General features: G+C 45.2%; 1 protein-coding gene across 1 annotated transcript; it reads right to left on the bottom strand.

Moving 5' to 3' along the window:
- On the bottom strand, positions 1-22,450 carry ATP6V0A4 (ATPase H+ transporting V0 subunit a4; the record flags this gene model as incomplete). Its single annotated transcript, XM_084262610.1, has 20 exons — positions 1-94; positions 1,200-1,371; positions 3,272-3,389; positions 4,360-4,494; positions 6,311-6,418; positions 7,950-8,166; positions 9,106-9,224; positions 10,922-11,015; positions 11,458-11,615; positions 11,926-12,065; positions 12,625-12,775; positions 13,193-13,405; positions 13,793-13,886; positions 18,192-18,274; positions 18,874-19,000; positions 19,688-19,782; positions 20,168-20,293; positions 21,258-21,352; positions 21,891-21,969; positions 22,334-22,450. 20 exons carry the CDS (start codon positions 22,448-22,450, stop codon positions 1-3), a joined length of 2,535 nt encoding a protein of 844 aa, XP_084118736.1.
- Positions 22,451-25,469: the final 3,019 nt, after the last annotated feature.

The following is a 25,469-nucleotide window of genomic DNA, read 5'->3' as shown; positions in this document are numbered from 1 at the left end:
TCACTCTTCTGCAGTGCCATCAATGATGTACTTGAAAGAGAATGGAGAAAATTTGTACCCAGATCCCACGTAGAACTTGTTCTGGAACTCCACCCTGGGGAGGAGCAGAGAGGGGCATCAGTGCTGCCCACAGGCAGGACCTAGAGCCAGCTGAGAGGCTTAAATGAGTCAACCATGGGAAAAGGGAGACCATGAGAGATGATGGTGACTGAGCCGTGAACATAGGCTCCTTCTGGGGACAGCAGAGAGACACAGGCAGCCCAGCGGCCAACATGGCACATGTTGGCTTTGACTTTTTATCAGTCATCCTGGGAACACTACTAGTGAGGTCAGCCAGCAGGACCTTGCCTGCCCACTAGCTGCCTCTAGCAGCTCTGAGAGTTGGGATAACCACCTTCTGGTTGCATGTTCCCATGGGAGACAGACATCTCCCCCTCCCTGCGTTATGACAAGCAACTGCACCAGGGTTTGCCTTGGCAGCGGCTGGGGTTTGTGGTGGGACGTTATGTGGTGAAAAAGGCCACAGCTTGAGTGCTCGGCCAGGATGCCAAGTTATGGTGGTGGTGAAGGGTGATTTACTGCCCTGGTCTTGCTTTACATATTAGCTCAGTGGGGCACCTGCACTGCTGTCCTTGCCTGGACTGAGATCTAGTTAAAGCCAACATGAGCTCACTCGAAGTGGATTTGCCACAAAGCCAAAGCAGCCTGAAGCTCAACCTGGGCTGATGGAACAAGTGCTGACTCTGGTTTTCAGGAGGTTGTGCAGCACTGGCCTGAACTCTTGCTGCCCTAAGTAGTCCCCAGCTGTCTTGTTTGATGGTAACCCTGGGTGGGATACACAACTGGTGGTGTGGCTGTGGTGCCTTCAGGCCTTATTACACAGGTCAAGGTGGCCTCCATGGCTCTGAATGTTTGCCAGGGCAAAACTGCAGGTTCCAATTTGTCACACATGCCCACAGCAACCACAAGCTCAGGAAGACAGGCAACTTGCTCCAGGGAGCAGATCACAGATGGAGCAGGGTGCTCTGACTTCCATTTGGCGGAGTCTCCCTCACTTTATTTACCAAATGAAACTGATGTCCTAATGCATAGGTACTAGCACAGTATGTCTAACACTTACTGGTGTGGCCACCTGTTTCCACAGCCTGATCACTCCCAAAACCTGCTCTGGGAAAGTTCCAGAAGACCATACCACCTACCAGTGCAGACGCAAGGCATGCAGAAAGGCTGAGAGCCCCTCCATGACAAGCAGGATGGCTACTGTCAGCACCGCAAACACTGCAAAGATGATGAAGATGATGATGAGGCCTGCCCAGCTGCTGCTGCTGAACCCATTGTGCATCACCATTGTCCAAAGGACCTCTGACAGTTCTGCAGAAGGAAATAAAGGGAAAACAGTGCTGAGCAACAGCTGTGGACAGACATAGTGCGTGGTCTGGCAGCTCAGTTAGATGAGTTGGCCAAGGATAAAATGTAAATGCCAGGAATCATGTACATGACAGCAATCATGTATGGCCACCTTGCCTCTCTGTGATGACTGGGGAAGGAAAGTGGATGCTGATTGGTTTTTTCCAGTACTCCACTGTGCTAGAAGCTGATGGTGCTGGTTTGGCTTGGCTTTGCATCACAAGTCAATGGAAGCACACTACCAAGACCTCTGTTACCCTGGCATGATGCAGTCATCAGTTTAATTTCCATCTCTTTAACACGGCAGAGAGGCAGTATGTGGAGCCTTCTAGAACTGCCTGCTGGTATTCCCAGTGAACATGATTGATTGACATTGTCAGTATGTGTGTAGATTAGGTTACAGGCTGTGCTGATTGATACTAGCTAAGACCCACAGGAGACATCCTAATTTCCATTCTCCAAACCACTTTTAAGGTGTCATGGAGAGGCTGCAGTGGGAAATAAAAAGACAACTGGTTGGTCCCTCCCAAGGCAGGCTGCATTAGTGTTTAGCTTGCTTGCATGCTCTTATTTTTTTCCTGCACAGGTTTATATCAACATTCACAGCCCTGGTACATAGCCTGATGTGTCCTGTCAGCTCAATAACATAGTCTTAACTACCCCAGTCACAGGATAGATTCAGGACTGAACAACTTTCCATTTCTAATACATGCACAGCAAGGACTTAGCCTAGCTCTGCTCCGTCCAGATGCTCCAGCCACCAGTCCAGCCTTCCCTTTTGCTAGTCATTGGTCCTTAAGCATTGTTCAGATTCAGTGATCTGTTACTTTAGGTGACAAAAAATAAAAGGGATTCCTTGCAACTGCTGCCCTGGGGAAAAATGCCCCTGTCAATGCTTGTTTGTAAGGCTGCAAAGGAATATTGTGGATTTCCAGCAGGGTTCAGACAAAATACATAGAACTGACTTTAACTAAGCATTTTAGTTGGTTTACTTTACTTCATTTAGATACCTGTCCTCCATGTAAAGCTAATGTGCATTAGCATCCACTCGACTCCTTCTAAGGTCATTTCTGTGCCAAGAAGTATAGCTCATCCCTGTCAGTCCATGGTAACCCCCCCTTTTGTTTTCCTTTTCTGTGTGCCCAATTCTTTAGGGCAGGCACAACTCCTAGCCAGAGGCAGTACAGCAAGATTAATAAAAAACATTTCAGAAAAATTAGAGTACTTAAAAATCTGAAGTTCTAGCCTGAGGCAATTTCTAGTATTCAAGCATTTGTTTTTATCTTAAATCAAGACTAAAGACATTGAAATGCTGTGTATTTCTCATGGAATGTAGATTCCACTAAATGTTGCTGGGAAAAATACCACTGAAAATTACAAATTACAGGAGTTCTTGAACCAAAACTTTTCTTTTTAAGCTTGCTGAACCAAATCAAAATAACTGTTTCAAGTCATTTTGACATTCATCTGCATACCCTAAGGCTACAACAAGTGCCCCTTGGGAAATGAAGCTGTAGTTCCCATACTGCCTTTACCTCTATGGACTGGATTACCCATTTGGACTGCTCCTCCCACCATGCCACACACCATGACTATTCCAGAGGGATAGCTAGAGGAGCGTGGGAAAGGCACCCAGACAGTAAATGCAGTCAGGAGCTGCCTGATATATAGCTGCCAAGGATCACCACTGAAAACTGAGATGGCCATCACAAAAATACTTGGATTGAATTGCCTGAAGTAAAACATTCTGAAACACAAATGTCTGCAAGGTGGACTTTGGTTTCATGGAGAAATTCACAGCAATAAACACCAGCAGAAGCAGTGGGGTTGCTGGTGAGGTAGCTACAGGTAGTCAGTGACTCACGTGCATGGGCTAAGCTCAGCGCCCAGAGCCGCAAGTAGGACGCTGTGTTGGAGATGCAGCCAAGGCAGTATTCAATGGTATGAATAGCTTGGTGGACAAATATGTCTCCAAAATTGAACTGAAACAACATAAAACCAAATGCACTTTATTAGTTCTTTGTTCAGGGCTTCCTGGTTAACGCAGCAAAGGCTCTTCCTCCTCCTCCATTTCCTTGCTATAGCCTGAGCAACACAAAGATATTTCTCAGATAGAGACTGCTCTGAAAAGTGCCAATTTTGTATTATCTTCTCATACATTCTCCTCAAAGAAATACAATTCCAGTGAACAGTATGATGTTCAGAAAACAGCTCATATTCCAGTCTTACATTTTCAGCTCTTCAGATGTCAATCCAGTTGCTACCAATCTTTGTGATTTCTTACAGAGACAGAAATTTGTACATAAAATAGGGGTTTTCAGACTCTCTGCCTATTGGCAGACACGTTTTGGGAGATATCACTGAATAAGCATACCTTCTAAACTGTGAATATTCCCTGTGGCTGGGAACAGCCACCCATCTACACACTCAGTATTGTTGGTACTCCCAGCTGCTACAAACACTTTTGTCACTTTTTTCACTGTGTTGCTGTATACTGCAGAAACCCCTGACAGCATCCACCAAAGGAAAACTTTTCTCCTTAGCCAACACTGCAGGCTGCCAACTTCTAAATGCTCCTCTGCAACTTAAAGGAAGGGAAACTCAGTGACTCTTGGAGGAGGCTTGACTTTCTCTGGGTGCGATGTGGAAATGAAACAACCACCCTTGGTGAAACAAAAGCTTGGGGATTGTAAGAATGCCTGTCCTCACCAGAAGGCTTGAGGTTTGCAAGAATGCTTGTCCTCACCAAGCAAAAACTAAAGGAAAAACTTTGAGGTATTCATTTTATGAAAATTCAAAGTTTACTCTGTTTGGAAACACAAACTAATGGAAGAGCACATCTTGGTAGCTTGTCTAAATGTAGGGCTGGCAACTCAGCAAAAGTCTTGTGCTTAACTTTCTGTCTTCTACCACTGTGTGTGTCTGAATAATTCTCTGCCTACATTGTCTTACCTCTTCATCATCATCCTCATGTCCTCCATGGCCACCAGTGTGGTCTCCTTGGGAAGCTTTCTTGGAGCGATTAGTCTCTGGGCAATCTCCCTCACTTTCACCTCCAGAGTTTCCTGAGATGGTTCGAGACCGAATCTTGGAGAAACAAAATGTAATATGTATTTTATATCATTCTACAGGGTGGTACCAAAATGAAGCAGACAGACCATAGCTCAGAGTTCTATCAATAACCTCATGATGGGCAACATGAAAAACTCCACCATGAACACGAGGATACTTAGTAATTATGGAGCACAGAAAAAGAGTACTCCTGCCAAATGGAAATATTTTGCATCCTAGAGAATTTTCCAGAGATTCCAACTACTTTGGAGCTTGTTTCTAGTCTCACCATGCACCCTTTATACCCACCATGGTAAGATCCATCATGAGAAAACTGAGGCATGTTAAAGCTGATAGCTCAATTAGATGGGTGCAAATCAAGGGAATTAGCATCAAGTGAAAGGGAAATGGAGCCTGAAAGGATCAGGTTACTTGATGAAAGTCACACAGTTCCTGGCATACAAGAGAAATACAGTTCAGATCTCTCAATTCATTTTAAACTGACAGTAACCCCATGACAACCCATCTTCTATCCATAATCATTCTTTACAGAGCTTTTTCCAGAGGCCTCAACAACCTGACCTGATCCTCACTCCAGAAATGACAGCCTAGTGTAAGAACAGCCCTACATTGTATGATGATAACGGTCCTATTATACAGAACAACCAAACACAGACCTCATGGCTTCTGTCAGGTTCTGCCCTGTCACCCTTTATAGCTTCCAGCAGGTTTCATGGGCAAGGTCTTATGATAACATATTGTTTCCTACTGCAGCAGTAATCATTGGCACACCCGCTTTATCTTTGCTTTATCTTTGCTTTACCTGAATGTCAGCATAAAGAACAGACTTTGGAGCAAACATATAAATCTGGATAAATGTGAGATGTGATCAGACAGCTAACATATGAAAATTAGGTACAGAAATACAGGAGCATAATAGAAGGTGGGGAAAAGCTGTCAGATGTTGCTAGCATAAAAGCAGGAGATGGAGTCAGCCATGTCAAGCTTTCATCCAAATCCCAGAAGAATGACAAAATAACAAATTACAGCACAGAGGCAGGGCTGCAAAGGTCTCCCAGGGACCTGGCTTTCAGCTATAGGTCAGAAGTGACTGGGTTGGAAAAGGTCACACAGCACAACCAGCATCTCTTTCTTCGAATGGAAACATCTGTGCCCTATAAAAGGTACTCCAGGCACTAGCTCCAACTATAAAGAGAAGTAAATTCTGACAGACAAGTAAAGTCCTGTTAGTGTAATAAAGAAGAGAATTAATGAACAACTGGGGAACTGCAGCTGCTGCAGTTACGTGCTGAAGAGCTGGGCAAACCACAGAGCCCATGGGAAGGAGAGCTTCATTAATGTGAAGGCAATCACTTATAGAAGAAAGCACCACTAGAAAGTGGGAAACAGCTTTTAAATCAAGCCTGTCCTCCAAGCAGTGTTGATCTCTCCAAGGCCAAGAGTATCTCAGGTGCCCTGTTCCTACAGACCAGACAAACAGTGGTTAGTGGTGGTTGTGGACTGGCAACGGAGGTCTGTCTTGGCTTACCAGCACTTCAGTCTTTCTAAACCTTCTCTGGTTTTGGATAGGACACTTGAAAGAGCTTGGTGTCAGCTTAACTCCTCTCCCAACAGATAGGGTATGGCTTGTGAGCAAAGCTCCCACTTATAGCTCAGCCAAATGTCCATATAACGTTAGTGCATGTGCTGCAAAGCACAGTTTGAAATCACCAGAGAAACTCTAGTATCAGAGAAAAGTGGAATTAGATCACTGCAAACAGCTTTTGGGGTCTGTCTCCTCAGCTTTGCCTTTGCTGTACTGAAACCCCCTTCCCTGATCCACATCCCTTACCATGCGCTGCGCCTTCTGGTGGTTGGCTCGGAGGATGAAAGGTTTAATTAGCAGCATCCAGGGAACAGCAATCAGAGCAAATATGACCAAGAAACTCTGCACTTCTCTCTAAAAGACAAAACGAGAATAGCAAAAAGTTACTTTACTTCCTTTAGCCTTTTTTATTAGAAACACGATTCTAAAAAAGGTATTTTTTTAAGACAACAGATATACTCCCTGTATCAGCTGGGTCTCTTCTGCTTGTAAGGACATGAAAATAAATGTACACTGCTTAAGGAAGCACTGCCAGCTGGAGATGGTTGGAGACATGGAGATGAAAGGCTTTCATGTTGGAAAGGGTTAATTTGCCAAAACCCAACATTACTGACTTGAACATGGCTCTCCCGTGTCCCAAGTGAACATCCTAACCACTGGGTGAGCCTGCTTTGCTGTGATCAATGTAGAGATGCTGCATTCAGGTACCCTGGAAAGCACAGAATCCAGGATTTGCTCCATATTTGCAATTCCAGGTGGGAATTGAATCCCTGATAATACATCACCCCCTGCAATATCAGGTGTTCTTGCAGAATGCCAGTGCTATTGCTGTCCTAACATAATTGTACTTGAAGAAGACTTGAAGAAAAACAAAGCAAAAGAAGAACAAACCCAAGAAAATATCAAAATACAACTTTTTGCATTGTTTTGTAAAGCTGGTTCAGATCTCTGAGCCCTTTATGGTTGTCTCAGACAATCTCTGTATTCAGACTACTCAGGAAGAGGCCACAGACAGTTACTGGTGGGGTAGGGGCGTGGGAATATGAGAAAAAAAAAGGCCATTTTGGAAAGGATTTGGGTTGCTACAAAGCAAAACATTACATAATGACTTTTGAAAGTCAGGAAACCTGTGTTTTCCCAAAGTCCCCTGCAGCCTTAACACAGTTACTGGGAGCTGATCGGGGCTCTCTACTAACTCTGGCTCACCAGCAGCCCTAAAACTGAGCTCAACTGTACAGATGTAGATACACACATGTGGCTGCAGGCAGCATTTGCTTGCAGATGCTTCATTGATGCTGCTGATGTAAAATCAAGAAAATGAAAAAAAATCCACGTTCTGAGCAAATAAATAGAGATTCCTTTAAAAGAAGACTTCTCTTAGAGGAGACTTTTTTGCATTTGTTTTTCTTTTTTGTTTTTTGGTTTTTTTTAACAAACTCCCCAAAGGAGGTATTTCTGACAAAATGCTGCCAGAAAATCCTCTAGATAATTCTATTTTTAATATAAAGTGTTCCAAAGAAGAAATAAGAAATTGTCAAGGAAAGGAGAAGCTTGCTTTGCCTCTTGCCCAGACCTATCTGCAATACCCACTTTGGCATCTTCAATCATCCTTCTTTCCTATTTTCCCCCAAAGTATCTTAAATTGCATCATCATTCCTGTAAGAACGACACTAAGAGTGAGGCTTCCTTTGCATCGCTGGCTGATAGCTTCCCTGTCCTACCTGTCTACAGGGCCAACATGAATACCAGAAGAACAAAGTTCTCCTATGTGGCCAGCACTTGTGATTGAGCTTCTGAGCCTGTTCCCCATCTTTATGTGCATTCTCCACATACCCACTGCAAAACCAAAACCAGACCCAGTGGATTTGAGCTGCTTGATCCATACCTGATGCAAATATAATGGAGCATTTGAAGTGTCATTGTAACTGAACAGAAACATATTGATGAAGTGGATGAGGATGCTTGGTGCACTCTGGGATGAGTGGACATCAAAATGGCACCATTTGAAAATAATCATGAAGACCAGGTAGCCAAAAAGAGAGAGAATAAAAATCATCTCTGGAATGAACTGAAGGATAATGTTTATGTATCTCTTGAAGTAGCTGGAAAAAAACAGGAAAGATAGCTACAATTAAAACAATAGGTATTAATACAAGGTTGCACCCAAGTATGGCAGTGCTGTACGCTATTTAGCCTTTGGAAAATAACTTAAGGAACATACAACTATCATTAGCAGAGAAAGAAGTCTGTTAATGCAGTGTTCAGCAAGGAAATACATTATGTAAACATAAAAACTTTGTCAAACTTATTCTCTTTGGGCTCTAGTACTTGACCCATCAGTATCTCAGCACCTCAAAAGATTACTACAATCAAATAAAAGCCAATTTTTTAAAAAGTGGCTAATTTACAAAGTTAAGCATTGTACGCCAAGAAAGGTCAGAACCAGGTGTAGAATCAGTTCTGTAGGAACAGTCCTCCTCTCTGTCATCTGCAAACACCTTCTGTCCTTGAAGGTTACTACATACCTTTCAGCTTTGCAGAGTCTCTCAAAGCAGTAGTGCCAGCCCCTCCACTCTACCACCTGTTCTTATTTTTGTTGCAAAATACAGAGGCAGAGATATAGACCTGCAGACCCACCCATCCTGACCAAAGGCTCACTAAGTCAGATGAAACACGTGCACACTCACTGTGCAAGATTTCAGTGGCTTTCAAAATTTATCAGCAGTGGGAGGTGCTATATTGTTTTTAATTTGGTGTACTTCAGTATTTCAGCAGAATCAAGAATATAAGAGAGAAAGTGAAGAACAGCGTTTATTTAACAGGATATCTGCAATGTGATGGGTGTCCTTCCAGCCTCTGGACTCAGCACACCGTACCAACAGTTGTGTGAGTTACTCAGTGTGGGCAGCATTTCTACTTGCACTAGCGAAAGGACAAAATTCAAATCATCAACCCAAGATATGAGGCTTTCTCTAAACAAAGGTGACTTTAGCAACGGGGACTTGTGTGCTGCAGCAAGGGGAATGGTGAAACAAACTTACATGTGGTTGAAGACACTGAGTATCACCCCAAAAATCATGTGCACAATCCCTATGACAACCGACATCTTCATTTTGTAGGAGTTCAGGAAAGTCAGCTTGTTTGATGCAATATTCCAGATCTTTGGGGGAAGGAGCAGAGACAGACAGAAGTAAAAGGTTTTCAGGTGTTTGATCAATAACAGATTTACTTTGGCACCACCAATTTACTCCTACAAGTTCTACTAAGAAAATAACAAGCAATAGAAATCTAGAAGTTCCCTATAACACTTTTTACTCTCCCAGGCTTCTCATCTAAAAAGTATAAAGTATTATCCTTGTTTAACAGAGGAAATCATAGGGATTTAAAATGATGTGATGACTTTGCTTCAGTCCTCCAGAAACCAGTGCAAAGGTTGATAGCAGAACCTAGATCTTTTCAGTGTAATTCCATGCCCTCAGGCTGAGTCATCCCCTTTAGTAGAGGTGGAAAGGCACAAGAAAAATCCTCCTGCTGCTAAGGAAGCTTGTTCCACCTTTACCAGTACCAAGGGCAGAGTATGTTCAAACTTCTTGTTTAAACAACAAAGCAGCTCATTTGAACTCTTTGGCCATGGAGACCAGATTATCGCCTGTCTCTCTGCAGTAACATTTCAGCTGTGTTAGGACAGTAGCCATATGATTCTTCCCAGTCCTGCCTTTTTTATGGTAGAGAGCTTTGGGGTAGCTTCTACTTTTAAAACTTCATAGACCCCAAAGTCTTCTGACCTCAAAGATGGTAAGTAGATACCTCTTTTCAGACACTAAGTATGGTACTTGAACAGAAAGGCAGAAGACAGTGTTATTTGGAAGGCAAAACATTACTTTATGTGCCTCTTTCTGACATGCTTTGCTGCTTCTATTGCTATGGAAGAAACACATCAGCCATCCTGCCAGGACTTGCAAAATGCAAAATCCATCTTTCTGGGCAGATGACAGATAATTTCTACAGAGAGGGCCATGTGGGGACTGGTGCTTTCCATTCCACCCAATCCATGCAAGCCCTTCTTCAGCTGTTTCTCCCTCCTGGCCAGGGGTCTCAGGCTGCAGCCAGAGTGGAAGAGGAACTAGCCTAGGTTAACCTAAATTAGGGTTGTGTCAGGGCACCGTAAAGAAAATTCATCTTCTGTTGAGACTCCCTGAACTGGACTGCCTACATCCTGGGCAGAGCTTTGCAGCTAGGTTTAGGGAAAATTTACTACAAGGTCAATGTCTCTGCAAACCAGGAGAAGCCAGTGTTTCTTTGTGTGATGTGACCAACTGAAGTGAAAGCCGATCCAGCAGAACAGAGGTTAACTGGCTAATATGAAAACTGAAACAGGAAACCTTGACATTAACTACATTGCAACACGTGATAAAGAGAGAACAGGACAAAAAGGGAAATAGGACACAGCAAAGAAAATGTGGATAATGCTGGCATTTATTTCACACTTGATATGCTAAGTAGACTGCAAGGAAATCAGGACTTTGCCTTCAAAATTGTGAGGCGTCTCTGGAATGTGTTAAGTACTTAACTGAGGAAACCAAATCCAGCAGACTAGTGACAGAGCAGACTGGAGCACAAGACCACTCTTTGGCAAAATCGAAGTTTCTTCTTGTTACCATTTTGCTGCAGCCTGTGCAAAACTGTCAGCAATATTTATTTCCTTGATTGCTAAAGAAAAGCATCATGACAATGAACAAGCAAATAGCAAGAAGTGAAGACCGTGGCTTCAGGAGAGAGAGCAGGGAGCTACTGATGTACCTGGCATGTAGAAACAGGACTGAAACACAAATTATTAGAGCAATTTAATTTAATTACCGGATCTATTCCAAATGGGTATGGATTTCCAGAGTAGACTCCTGGGACTGCCGGATCCAACTGCAGAACTGTATTGTCCAGAAGCACATCCTTACTACAAGAGAAAAGGGAAATCACCTCTGCAGCTCGATCTCACTGTATAAGCCTTCAGTGTATTTCTGTGACATGTGCTGGGGACTATCACGTGATATCTGTCACTGACTCCAGCCTTTCTGTTAACTTTTCTGGCACCTGTGTGTAAATGGGTTCTGTAACACTCCAGTCTCCATCACACTGATAATTCTCTATGCATCAGTCCCGGACACCTGCAGATTTTTATGCATGTCAGTGCCTGAACAAACAGGCGTGTTCCCAGGGACTCTACATTTCCATTTCAATAGCAAGTTCTTCTCTGTGTGTCAGACAAAACCTCTGATTCATTCATGTCTGCATCCACAGCAGGGACTTCTTCCCTTCCCCACACAGGCAGTCACTGTGCCTTTCTTTCAAAGCCTACGTGCTCCGATTGGCGTGTTTTCCCACATTGAGCCACTTACTTCCAAGTCCTATTTTTAAACATGGGGATGATATGCCAGGAAGAGCCGAAGATGTTGAATGATTTGGAGAAGCAGTCATTGTAGATGAAGCCAGTGTACATGGAGAATATTCCCATGAGCAGGATCAGGTAGCGCCCACTGAAAAAGGTATTCCAGATCTGCAGGGGGGGAAGGCAGTGACAGTGACCAAAATACCCATGGGTCCCATCAAACAATGGGCCTCAGTGAACAGGAGACATGACTGTACTAATCTACATATACAAAATTATTAATAGGAAACTCCAGGTCCCATATGTCCATCCAGATCTCTGTTTAGAAGTGGCCAGAATTACTTGCCAAATCTCTGCCTCACCAGCACCTTCAAAGGATCTCTACTCAGTCTGTGGGAGGTTGGATGCTCCCTTCATCAAATGGGGACCATGAGCCTCTTCCTATGCTGATAGCGTGCAGCAGCTGCCTGGTACTCACCTCATTAGTGCTTTTCTGGGCAAGAAGGCTCTTCTCATTAATGACCATCCAGAGTGCAAAGCCCAGCATGACAGCTCCATGGCCACAATCTCCAAACATCACCGCAAACAAGAAGGGGAAGGTAATGATAGTGTATGGAGCTGCAGGAAGGAAAGGACAAGAAGGTCATCTCCTCCTAACCAAAAAGACTTCTAGAAGCAGACCACCCTATCAGACCATTCCTCACAGCTGCTACCCTTAATGGCCTCCACAATACCTCCCCTACTCATCAGGCAATCAGACCTAGTGCAGAACTAGCTTTACCACCAGAAAGAGTTGAGGTTTCTGTGCATTCTCAGTGGTCTCCTTGAGATGAGCATTTCACATTTTTCCCAGTTCCTTCTGGCTGTGTTTTGCCTCAGCACTATAAGCTCAACTTATATTTACCTTGTGAGCTTAGGTCTTTTCCTCAGTGCTTCTCCCTCATAGTTTGTTCCCCATCCTGTATTTGTAAAGTTCATTATTCAGTCACTGAAGACCAACAGGCAAATTCTTTGCCTGAGAAAATTCATGTCTATGCACCAAACAGTACCAGTTTTTGCCAGCAGAACATATGGTTCACATTTCTCAGTCAGCAATGAGTGTATATTTTAAGATGTTGGAGTTTAAAGGCTTCACTGGCCCTAGCTAGCCAGGTGCAGGTAGCCGAGTGTTTCTCACCGGGGTTCATCTCCCTGTAGTTGCCCACACCATACGCATCCACAATGTTCTGAAATCCAGCTGTAAACTTGTTGGTCCTGTTGAAGGTGGGTGGTGCCATCCTGGTGTGTATGGCAGTCAGGATAGGGGCGATAGCAGAGCCACTGCGCTCCTGCAAACCAGGTGACAAGGACAGACATGGACAAGGTGGCTAGCAGAGAGGAATCGGTCCCACAGCACTAATGTCTGTGCCCAAATGTGCACAGGCAGAAACATGAAAGCTGGGCTCAAGAGTGCTATATCTCAACCCTTTTTCTAATATCCAGATTTTTCCATTTTCTGTACTATTGATTTGTTCAGGGAAAGCTGCCAGTACTGCTGACTTGTGGGTCGATCACAAACCTGCTAAGATTTAATGCTGACCTTAAACTCCCCAAGGCCCAGTGATCATGCGACAACCTCAACTTTAATTAAAACAGAAAAACAAGCCCAGCATTATGGTAACAGACAGAAGTCTAAACATATGCTGAACATATAAACAATGCTGTTTGTGTGAGAGCTTCAGGGACCCAAAACATTAGTCTCTTACCATTCCCTGATGGAGAGCTCTTTTTATCCGTCCAGCATCAGCCAATGGGAACCAGATCTCTGCAATGACGCACTGCTGGGTGACATCAATGTTACAGCAATTCAGGATGTGGTAGATGGCCTTGATTTTCTTCACCTTGATCCCCCAGGACCACAAGTTGGCTGCTGCCTCCTGCAACAGTTGCTGGCGGTGGGACTCAGTTTGTGTTATCACCTGTAAGCACAGCACAGGCAGCACTCGAGATAGGAAGGCATAGGTGGCTATTCAGCAGTTATTTGGGGAAGGCAGAAGGAAGAGGGTTGTGGAAAGGGAATGATTTGAATGAACATGTGGGGTATTCTGGAGAGCAGTGTGTGCAGGTCTGGACACAGGACCACTTTGTACCAGACATACAGAGCTGTTTGCCATGGACGCTCCTGCACGGCCCTGAGCCTCTCTAAGTGTAGAGGAGACCATCAGGAGTTACTGAGCTCTGCACAGCCAGCTCCCAAAAGAAGCCTGGGATCTGGCCATGGCCACAGAGTGCCAGAGAGGACAAATGGCTGGGCAGGTCCCACATCCAGGGTTCAGACCCTAGTAAAGGAAGCTGCTGCCACTTACTGTGTTTAAATCCTCAATCCTTGTGTTGACTCCATCAAGCATTTCTCGGCGCTCGGTGGCGGATTCGGGACAGGGATACACTGTGGCACGAAACCTATCCTCGGGAAGAGAGACATAGGAAATGATGTTTACTTCACTTATTTGTTCTCTGAACTCTTCTCAGGTCCAAGGTGGGGAAAACTGACTTTATTCCTCAACCTGTAGTATACTCGTCTTACATACTACAAAGTTGTGCCTGGTCTTCCAGAAAGGTCCAGAAAGGTACATTTATCTCTTCATGAGACACAGGATCCGTTCCCTGTCTCAGATGCTACAAGGCATTATATATACTTTGTATGATAATATTCAGCGATCGGCACTAACACACAGGCACGTCCCTAAGGGTGTCCTGCCACAAGCCCCTACCCTGGCAAAGGCAGGCGCGATACCACGGTAGCCAACAGATGTCCCCCTTGCACTGAGGCTGGGAAACCACCACGTCCCTCTCTCTGCACTACTCTCTCGCCGTCACTGGGGGAAGGCATCAGCCGAGCTAGCGCTGCACAGCAAGCAAACACCCTTCCTGCGTGCGGGCTCGGTAAGTAAATAACGCTATAAAAAAAACCCCAAAGCAAAAAACCCCAGCAAAACACCAACACCCCGCCCCCTCCCCCCCGGCCAAGTCTCCCAAAACCTAAAAACCCAACCATAAACCACTGTATTTCCAGGATAAAACCAAAGGCAAGTGACCACACAAGCAGCTTATGGCTCTTGGTCCATCTGTTTGGCTACACGACTTGGGAGCAAGGGAAGGATGAGTGAAGTTTTTAAACACCTGAGGGCAGTATCTGTTAGGTAAGCTTGCATATGGCCAGGCCAGTATAAATGTTTTTATAAGCTTACTCCCAGTGCTTTATTTGGGAGATTCAGCTGGTTTGTTTAATGTGGTATAAAAAAGGACTAATGTGGGCTTCTAAAATGTGAGTGAAGGTCTTATCTCAGTGCAGGTATTGTATACTGCTGCATCTGTAGTATGCAACAAGGCCTTCTCCACTGTGGTGGTGTTAAGCCACTATATGAACCCAACACAACCAATTAGAAATAAATCAGTTGCATACCCCTCTGAAAGGTGTACAGCTACTTGTCCTGCCTGCAAAACAAGTCCCAGAGCATACTTCATGCATAAAGAGCCAGCACAAGGAGTTGTCACTGTGATCTTGCAGATCACAATGTGAGCTGCTGCGAGACTCTACACCTACCAACTTAAACTGAACTGAGGTGCTGCAATAACTAAAATAACAGAGATCCCTCCATTTTTTCAGCTTTTTTTCAGTGATATTTAATGCCTGTGTCAGCCCTGCCACTTCAAGAGTATTATGAATGTCATCCATATTGCCCCAACACGTCTGCGGGAAGAGGTCTCTCCTCTTTATAGAGTGGAGGTCTTCTGCCTACCTAAGGCAACACACTTCCACCATCCTACAGCAGAGTTATGCTGAGTTAGGGTTGCTAAAGGGCTGCCTTTCTGCACATGAGGTGAATTAAAAGAAGATGCAACAAGGTTAAAGGGGTCTATCCCTGTGTAAGAGACAAAAAACGTGCATGCTCTGTGTACAGATCAGCATCATGTTCTGGCTTTGTCTGAGCACAGAGTATATCACCTCCAAAATCAGTTCCAGCATACACACAAATTCCAAATAGAACAAAACATGGAGCAGTTTCCTAGAGATCAGCCCAGAGCTGTGTGTAATGACAGCACACGCTCTTCAGCTAAACTCCCCTTTCCAGAATTGAATCTCTCCTCACTCATCACCTGGTATTCGTTTCCAAAGGTTATTCACCCTACCTAATTATTTCCATCTCCTTATTCTTTACAGCTCTTAGTTCATCTTTAATAAGGATTTTTAATCAAACTTGAAAGCTTATTCCTCCATGCTGTACAGTTCCCCAGTTTCCAATAACGTTATTGCAGCAGTGTTGCTTTGATCTTTTAACAGCCATTTTGCATACGGAGTATCAGCTTTGCCCTAATGGCACAGACATCTCTGAAAGCTCCAGGAGAATTCAGCAGGGAATCCTTACATTGATGAACCCAGTTTAGTATTCACATTAGCACAGAGGCAGCTGCAAGAAAAGGAGGAAAAGAAAAATTCTTACATTTTCCTCTTCCCTGCTCCCTCTCCACCTTTCACTAATAAATCTGTGTGTGGACTTAATGCTCATGAAATTGGCAGACTAATGTTACCAATTAGAGTCAAGCAGGGACTACAAGCATAACCTGAGGCACACTGCTCTGCAAACAAATCTCAGCCTTCCTTGCAGGAGACCGGCTTGCACCAGTCCCGTGATTTTTGCAGGATATTTACTTGTCATGAATGATGACTTTGTGCTAAGCAGAAATGTTCTGCTGGGGCTGGAATGACACTGCCATCTGCTTTAGGTCTAGTTAACCTTGCCTTAAAGTTGGACCAAAACGTCTTGACCTGTGTACTAGGGATGGCTGATGGCCCTCAGAGCACAACAGAAGTTTTGTGGGATTAATACGTTTAAAAATTTGCCACTCGTCAAAACAGCTGTATATACATGCTAACAGCAAGCAAAACCTTTGAAAGGGAGGAAGAGGCGACAGAGAGGACAGTTTCAGTTGTGGCCTGATTAGCTGGCAATAAACAAAACCCAGAGAGTGCACCGCAAAGGACATCCTGCATCTTTGGTAGGTATGTTTTCCTTCAGTTATTAAAAGCTCAGAGAAAGCAGTTTAAATTCCTTTCTATAAACCTACCACCACATATATGCCACCAGCTTATAACAACTTTGCACATCATGGCCCACTTTGCTCACACTTCCCGTGCTGCCTGGCCCCACCGCCCTGGCTGTGCCCAGCTGCAGCAGAAGGTCGTGCCTCTGGTTTGGAAGATTCTGGGTTTAATCAATAATAAAAATGCTAACAGGCATCATTGCCTCTTCTTTTATTCACACCCCTGAAGAAAAAAAAAAGGGAGGGGGGGGCTTTTGGTTGTAAGGAATTTAAAATGCTGCAGCAGAAAAAATAATCCTTCAAAATGAAGCACCTGCAGCACCCTGTGAGCAGTCCCAGCCAACTCTGACTATACGGCCAGGCAATGGGCAAGGTCAGCGGCATGGGGCAAAGGCAATGGGAAGCATTCACCACCAGCAACTGCCCATGAGTGCAGAAGGGGAGAAGGGTACAGAACAGCATCAAAAAGCAAGCAAAGAAATGAGACAGAAGCAGGTAATTGTAATTGTGAAAGAGAGTGAGACTCAGTGAAAGCTCAAAGACCAGCGGCAGAAGCACACTGATCCTGCACAGTGGCGATGGCAAAACTCCCTCCACCTATGAGGTTCAGGATCAGAAATCAGTGAGTGACACCCGTGAGTCTTTCTCCAGCTGTCCACACTCCTATGTGGCTGCTTTATAGAGAGATGCCCACCTCAGAAGGGCTGAATTGCTCTCAGGATGAGCATTACTCTCCACTGCCTACAGAAGGCATCTTGGAGGGCCCCATTCTAATGTGGGAATTGCCGATAGTCCCCAGGGGTCTGTCACTTCATGGGGCTGAAGTCAGTTCTCCCAGCTGGATGAACTGACCTTCTTGCTTTTATTCTGATTAAAGGCAGGATGTAAGGGAAGACCTGCCCTGAGTGCACATGTTGGGTATGAGCAATTGCTCACGCCTTCCCTGTGACCTTCTGCAGCCTGCAGGCACTTGGCTGGCCCCACTTGGCCGAGGGGTTATACCTGAAATGGATTTGGTGACAGCAGAGAGATCCCCTCATCAAATCTGATTTACATTGCAACAAAACCCACTGGTCATCAGCGTTATGAGAGAGTAACAAAATATTCAACCTGAATTATCTTTTCAAGATGCTTAACAGGGTGGAAACAAGTCAGGCTGTATGAAGCTTTCATTTCTCTTCTGGGCTCTGTCTCTGATTACACAGATACTGCCCAAAAGCCTTGGGAAAGGGTTGAGTAAACTAAAGCATCATCTTTTTGTGGTGAAATGCAGCAAGATTTAGGAGCAGGTCGGAGATTACCATGTTCCCAGTGCGTAATCTGTAATACCAGTTAGTGCCCCTAACTAACAGGGGAACAATGCCATGTATTTCTCAAAACACAGTCCCTTTTAAGAAGTACAAAGTTAAAAGCCAAGAAACAGAAGCTCCCAAGATCTGTAAGCCACTTTGGAAAATGTAGGGCCTCAATTTCCAAATGCCAAGGTGACAGATATCTTTCATGATTAGGAGCAGCAGAGCTGAGGAGCAAAAGGGAGCTTGGTGGCAGAGCTGACAGCTGGGGTGCAGATATCTAATCTCCAGCTCCAAATTCAGTCACCCCAGGCTGACAGGTAAACATCTCCGTGGGAGTCACCATGGCTTGCCCACAGGCCTGCCTTACCCTTCACAAATCTTCTTGATTTTTTGTTTAAGCTGCTCTCCTTGATAGAAGATAATGAACACGTTCTTCTTCACCTCTTCTCTCTGCAATGCAATTCAACCAGAATTTAAAGCACCCAGACCAAAGACTCCAATGCAGAAAAAGTGGTGGGTTTTTCAGCAGCCTCTTCACTGGGTTTTTCTCCCCCCGCCCCTCCCCAGCCCCAGTTTTCCAGCAGCAATGTTTTCCCTAGATGCTGCTCCAGGCACCAGGCATGGGCAGCAGCTCTGGGTTGTGGGAGAAGGAGCAATGTAGAGCAGAGAGGTAGGGATAGGAGGTCCACTGGGGCACTAAGCACACTCCAGAGACACCAAGAGGAATCAACCCTCTGCGGTCAGCCCCAGGTGGGGACAGCCAGACCCACCTCCCTGTAGTCCTTGTAACACAGTTGGGGCTCACATGTGCCTTAACAAGGCAGAACAAAGAAGCCACCTTAATAATGGCAAAAGGAGAAAGCAATGTCCAAAAAAAACCCCTCTCCTATCCTCAAACTCTCCCACCTTTCCTTCTGCAGGCTGCCTTTAGACATAACAGCTCTGGTGAGGCAACTGGTGCTGCAGCATGGGCAGGGCACCAGTTTGGTTTCTGCAGGTTGCAGGCATGCACAAATAGCAGCATGGAGTAAAACCAGGATGGCACCTACCATCACAGGGTCCTCCAGGGGGGTGTCCATTTCGGTGTACCTCAGGTAGATATTTCCTCTGCAGGCTCGCCACAGTAAGCGCTCAAAGGCTATCATCCTCTCCCTCCTTATTACCCCTGCTGTGAAGCTAAGCAGAGTTAAGAGATAAATAAATTACAAGCCCATTCTAAATCTCTTAGGACCTGTAGCATACACAAGTTTACAATCTCTTGTTTTCCAGTCCATGATCACCAGGGCTCTGGTGCTGTTGTAGGTGTTTCTAGGAAAGACCTTGCTCAGTCCTCACTCTTATGTCAATCTACGGACTTTATCCCAGCAGGTTCCTTCAAAACCTTGTGGGTCACCCCCAGCTCAAGACAGAAAAAGAAGAGACAATTCTGGTTTAGAAATGGGGGAACAGATTGACAGAGTCACACAAAGAGAAAGTGCCTGAATGACAGATGTAACAGGTAACAGTTCTAAAGTTCTTTACTCCCTCTTGTTTTCCTTTTCCCAAAAAGCACCAGACCGGACCTTTGAAGTGCACTGTGACATGCACATACACCCAGCAAGGCAAGCCCTCTGCAGGCATATGCTTTGCTCATAGCAGAGTTGAACAGGACTTCAGGAATACCAACATGAGCAGCTAAAAACAGCAGTCTGGGACAACAGCATCAGAGAGTTTAACCACACCTAGCTGATGTAAACACAAGGGAAAGCTACTTGATTCTATGCTGGCTGCAGAATTTCCATCAGCTAAGAAGCTGAAGGGGCCGTACTGGTGTCACAGCAATGCAGTGCAGATGGGAAGCTGAGGGACATCACCAATACTCACCCCAACTTGGCGGCTGCAGCGGCAGGAGTGCTTCTCAGCTCCAGCAGCCCAGATGTGTCTTCACTGAAGAAATCATCTGGCAGATTGGTTTCTGCCTGCAAAACATTGGTTTTGAAAACTATTCAGCATTGTCAGTTTGAAAACTATTTTCACATTTATGTCTTGAAAATTTTCCCCCAAAGGTCACTTCCCTCAGAGATTTAGACCAAAGAGGGAAAAAAAAGGTAAACTATATCCTAGCAACTGAAAAGCATAAATGTCATTTTCAAATAGATCTGGGAATGAAGTTCTTGAGCCCCACTGACTCACGGAGTGATGCAGGCTCCAAATTGACTGAGGTGATTTGCAAACACATCTTATCGGCTTGAAGTAAAGACTGCTGGGTTTTGATCAAAAATAAGTAACAGCAACACACACCAAATTAAAATGTTAGTGTGTTAAGGAACCCTCCACATCTCTACTGGAAAAGAGACCTCTTACCTCAAAGAAGTCCTGCGTTTTCTTCAACAGATGTTTGAGCTCCGTCAGCTCAAGGAAGTTCTGCTTCAGTGTTTGCTGGTTCTGGTTGGCTTCCAGCAACTCAGCTTCCAGTTTCTCCAGCACCGTCTGTTTAGGGTTCAAGCACATCCAGAAAAACTCTGAAGCAGACCAACAGCCCTTTTACCAAGCTGACACCAAATCTCAAACAATAAATGCTTGGTTTATTTTCAAGAGAGAATATAGAGATATTCAATGAGTACATTGATTAACACTGAGTTTATAGGAAAATATTAATCAATGCTGACACCTCCTTCTCCCAGTGTCACATTCCCTACTGGGCGCTTTGCCTTCTTCTGATGTTAGAAACAGAATTCAATGCGCAGGCAGGTAAGTGGATGCCTGGTATAGGTGTCTCAGCTGTGTTGGCACCTCTGTGGTTCCCCACAGGATATCTCAGGCCCCAGGTGGACTGGCTGTCAGTCTACTCAATACAAAAGGAGCCTACAGCAAGGCCATAAGCTTAGATTCACTAGCCATAGGCAAAAAATTAGGTGACGATGTGGGCCCAGGAGCACACCTTGCTTGTGAAGATGAAGGCCTTGGCAAGCATGATTTTCTGCCTGCATGTGCAGCATTTAAAAATGATCCATCTGGGCTAGAATAAAGGAGCCCATACAGATCCAAAAGTAAGGTGCATATACTTATGTCAGGCCACAGTATTACTGTATCACAACCATACACCCAGCAGGAAAGACAGCCCTGAGGTTTTTATGCAGTGAAGCTGGTTCTAACATCAGTTCTCCTGGTTAATCACAAAACACCTTTGTGTTCTCACTTACAGGGTGATGATGAGGGGGGTTCTGTGGGAGTGATATGTTGGATCACAGCTTCACAGGGGACGGTAAAAAGACTGGGGTCCTTTAGGAACATGCAATAAGACCTAACTGCTGAGTCAGTGACTTGGGGAGCACCTATGCAGGCAGGGATAGCTGTGCCAGCTTCATTTACTTCTTTGCAGGGAAGAACTGTATCAAGCACGTTACCCAGACCCCCCAATGCATGATCCCTTCCCTCTTCCCTTGTTCTGTACCTCCATATCAATCATTTCCCGAGGCAGGGGAGTCTCTGGGCACTTTCCTAGTTTGACTATTTCAACATTATCTTCCATGTGATTTTCAAGAAAACCTGCAAGGAAAGGACAAAGACACCTTGATACAGGGTCATCCTGTTGCATCATCCTGGCAAGCTGAGGCTTTGCTGCTCTGCTCTAGCAATGGCAAGTGCTGTCACAGTGGTTATGGTGGGCACCGATGTCATGGCCAGGGGAGCACAGAGCTCATGGGACACTTGTCCATGGAATGCCAGAGATCACAAGCCCTTGGCCACAGGAAACGTATGACAACAGCTGGCATGTGGGGGGAAGAGTCAGGTTACCTGGATCATCCTCCTGCACAGCCCCAGATTTATCTTGTGGTTTTATACAAGCTAATTAACCTCCTTTCAGTTCAGCTAACCATTTTCAAAACAGGAGCAACAATTTATTGCCCATATGGGGCAAAGCAGTAATTAGCTGATGCGTGCAAAACATTTCCAGGGGCTCAGATGAAAACATCACCGTTGTGCCACTAATTCTGCTCCACACTGGGAGAGCACTTAGCAAAGAAATAAAGCCCACACCACGGGTTGGCGGGGAGCCCGTTGCATTTGACAAGCGCTTACTTACGCAGGATCCTCTCCAGTGATTCACACCTTCTCACTTCATTCACAAACTTTCTCTGGAAGCTGTTCACATTCGCATTCAGCTAAAAACAGGAGGGAAAACAAGCCTGGGGCTGGAGACTGCACACTGCTGTGCTCATTTTTAACATCACCAGAGACCAAATGCCTTCAGTGTAGATGGCCAACACCACTACATCTTACAGAGTCCCAGAGGCAGGGCAATACCATGGATTTCTTTAGGGCCAAGGACATCATAGCCTTACCAGGCTCAACTCCACCGAGCCATGCTATGACAGCAGAAGTCACAAATGTGATCTCATGGAGAGACACCCCCCCCATTTTCTGGTGGTGGAGGGAATCATCCAAAGGTTGTGTAGAGGGTGTGCAGAGCACTGGATAGGGACTCAGGAATGGGTCAGCTCAGCACGCTGGCTGGGTGCTACTCACATCTCTGAACTGGACCAGACCCAGCTCCCCAAGCTCTGCCACGCAGCAGTAGGCAGCCTCCACCTGCAGGAAGAGCTGCATGAGGCTCATCTCTTCGCTCCGGAAGACTGAGGCCATTTTGCCTGCCGACCTCTGACCGGGGCGTCCGTGGGGGATTTGGTGGCAGCGGCACAGTCTTCCTCTCCCAGGGAGGTGCCAGAAGGTGCCAGGCACTGCAGGAACATTGAAGTCGCTGAGTCAAGGTGCTGGAAGCTAATCCAGTGCTGCTCATGCCCATTATGTCCTTCAAAAGGGGTTCCTTCACCTCCTAAAAGCCTCCTTGAAGCCACACTAGCTTCATCCCACCAGAGCACTGATAGATGCTCTGTGTGTGTCATGGTTTTGCCCCAGCCAGCAGCAGAGCACCACACAGCTGCTCTCTCAGGGAAAGGGCCAGGAAACCCTCATGGGTTGGGATAAGGGTAGTTTACTGAGACAGCAAAGGGAGGGAAAAATAGCAATAACAGGGCTTTGTAGAAAAATATACTAAACTGGTGATACGCAGTGCACTTTCTCACTCAACTGCACAATTCAGACTGTACAGCTCAGAGCCATCCCAAAAAGCTGCACCTTCCCCAAACAGTATGTTCTGGAGCTGTGCTCTCCCTCCTCATCAGCCCCTCTTTATGCTGAGCATGACGTCATTGGTATGGAATATCCCCTTTGGCCAGTATGGGTCGCCTGTCCTGGCTGTGTCCCCTCCCAACTCCCTTGGTGCATACCTACACCTCCCCCTTTCTCGTTAGCAGGAGAGCATGAAAAGCTGAAAAGTCCTTGATTGCTTGGGGACAACTAAAACATCCATGTGTGTTACCTGCACTGTGTGTGTTACCCGCACTGCTCTTGTCCTAAATCCCAAACAGGACATTCCACTGGCTGCTAGAGAGAATATTAACTCTATCCTAGCTGAACCCAGGACAATGTGTGACAGAGGAAAGAAGGGAGCTACTGGTCCCCTAGGACAGATGATGAGCAAATACCCTGCCCAGTCCTTTGCTGGACCAAAGACCACTGGACTCAGGTCCCTTATTTGGGTTTTGGAAGCTGAGCTGGTGAAGGACTCGGTTTCTCCTTGACTTCCACAACACAGAGAAGAAAAAAAAACCCATTAATTTCACCTTGCAATTAGATGGGTGAAAGAGACCTGACTAGTTTTTATCACTTTCATTGGCAGTGTGAATATTACAGACATATCTGGAGCATGCTATATATTGGGATGGGGAGGAGATTTTTATTTAAATTAAAAACAAACTTTAAGATGTAAAAAGCTTTTTCTTCCCATAAAGGACTGTTTTCAAGATGAGATACATCAAATATCATGCATTTCACAAAAGTTCCTTTTGTCTATATGCTGCTTATTATTTACTTTGAATAACAATTTGCCTTCAGTTGTTCTTGAACAAAATGAACTGATTGGCATGCACAAACACAGTAATTATTCCTTCCCAGAGAAAAAACATGCAAGTAGATAAACTTCTTGCATGCATTTAATTTTGTAGCAAGCCTACATTTTATAAATAGCAAAACAAAATCCCTTTATAACCTCACTTCTACTTGGTGATGGCATGGGAAGTCAATCGTCCTTAAGCCCCTCTCTCTCTCTCCATGAACCTTGCCTTGCAACATGTTTTTTTATGTAATATTAAAGATATTAAAGGCTCATTTAACAGGAGCACTGCAGTCACAAGTCTGTATTTGCTTAATTGTCCTGTGATTTTCCTTGTCTCACTCTGTACCCATTCACTAAATGATTTAAGATGTTGATAACATATGATAACTAGTAGATTGTAAAAAAATATCATGTGCCAGACCCAGTGGGATATAATCTTAAAATTCATTGGACATCTTTAAGCAAATTATATTTTTCACAGGAAAAAGACACAGAACCTGCAATAACCCCCCCCCCGCCCTGACTCATGCAAGAGAGTAAAAAATTCCCTTGCTCTGATTTTCAAAAACTTTAAAAGATCATAAAAATGTCACATCTTAACTTCTTTAGACTGAAGTGTGGAGACTACAATTTAAAGCAGTTTGTATTTCTAAACCTGAAGTTAACTTCCACAAAATATATTAAAACCTTAGAATTAAAAGAACAAAACTCAAATGAAATATCTGAAAACATCTTAGTTAAACTGCCTTAAACCCAGGGTTCTAATTCCTCTCAGTAATCAGTCAGTGAGAAACTCCAGAGGCTCACTTTCGTCTTCATTTGGAATGAGAGAAAAATGAAAAATAAAAAGAGAAACCTCTTTCTGGCCAAGAAACCCTTCCCTGGGGAAGGCAGAGTATTCTCCCTTCATCCATTCCTGCAGATACAGGAGGCTTGTCCAAAGGCACCTGCTCCCAGCCATGCCTCTAGCAACACCCCCCACTTGCCCACCCCACCCCCCTCAAATTTTTGCTTTGGCAAAAGAACAATTAATTGAGAAATCACTCACACTTTCCCCAGTCACTATTTCCCAGCAGTGTTGCACTGCCTTAGAATGCATTAAAACACACCAGGGTTTGGGCAGTGTGAATCCCGGTGCTGTAAGTAGCTCTGGAGAAGGTGTTAACTTGGGTTTACCTCTCAGCCACTGCACTCCTTTCCAGCAGGCCCTCTCCCCGGGGAAGGGGTCAGCTCTCCCCTCGGCTGGCCAGGTGTCCCGTCAGGCGATGACAGCCGGGCTGTGCTTTGGCATGGCTGCAGGCACCGCGCCGGGCGAGGAGGGCGGTGAGCGAAACGCCCTGGCCAAGTGTCCTGTCTCACACGGGGCACGGCAAATCTTTTCTTTTAAGGTCAGAACTGGACTGGACCAGAGGAGGGAAATCCTTTCAGTCCCCCAAAAAAACCCTAGATGGTTTGGACCCAGCACTTTCTGGCTCAGCCACAACCCTCGTATCAAGTCTGAGACAAGCGAGGGCTGTGTTGCAGCTGCACCCATCTTGTTGAGACTAATAACAAACGGGGCATGCCGGCTCACACCGCCCCAGCCACCCGAAAACCAGTGAGAGCCTTTACAACCTGCTGCACGCAGAGAGCTGTAAACCCATAAAAACTCATTTGCAACCCTGGGATGGAGGACCAGCCGCTAGCGAGGGGGAAAACTTCTGCGCT

This window comes from Gallinula chloropus (assembly GCF_964237585.1).
Source record: "Gallinula chloropus genome assembly, chromosome: 1".
Classification (NCBI taxonomy): Eukaryota; Metazoa; Chordata; class Aves; order Gruiformes; family Rallidae; genus Gallinula; species Gallinula chloropus.
This window is presented reverse-complemented; position numbering and strand designations above follow the sequence as displayed.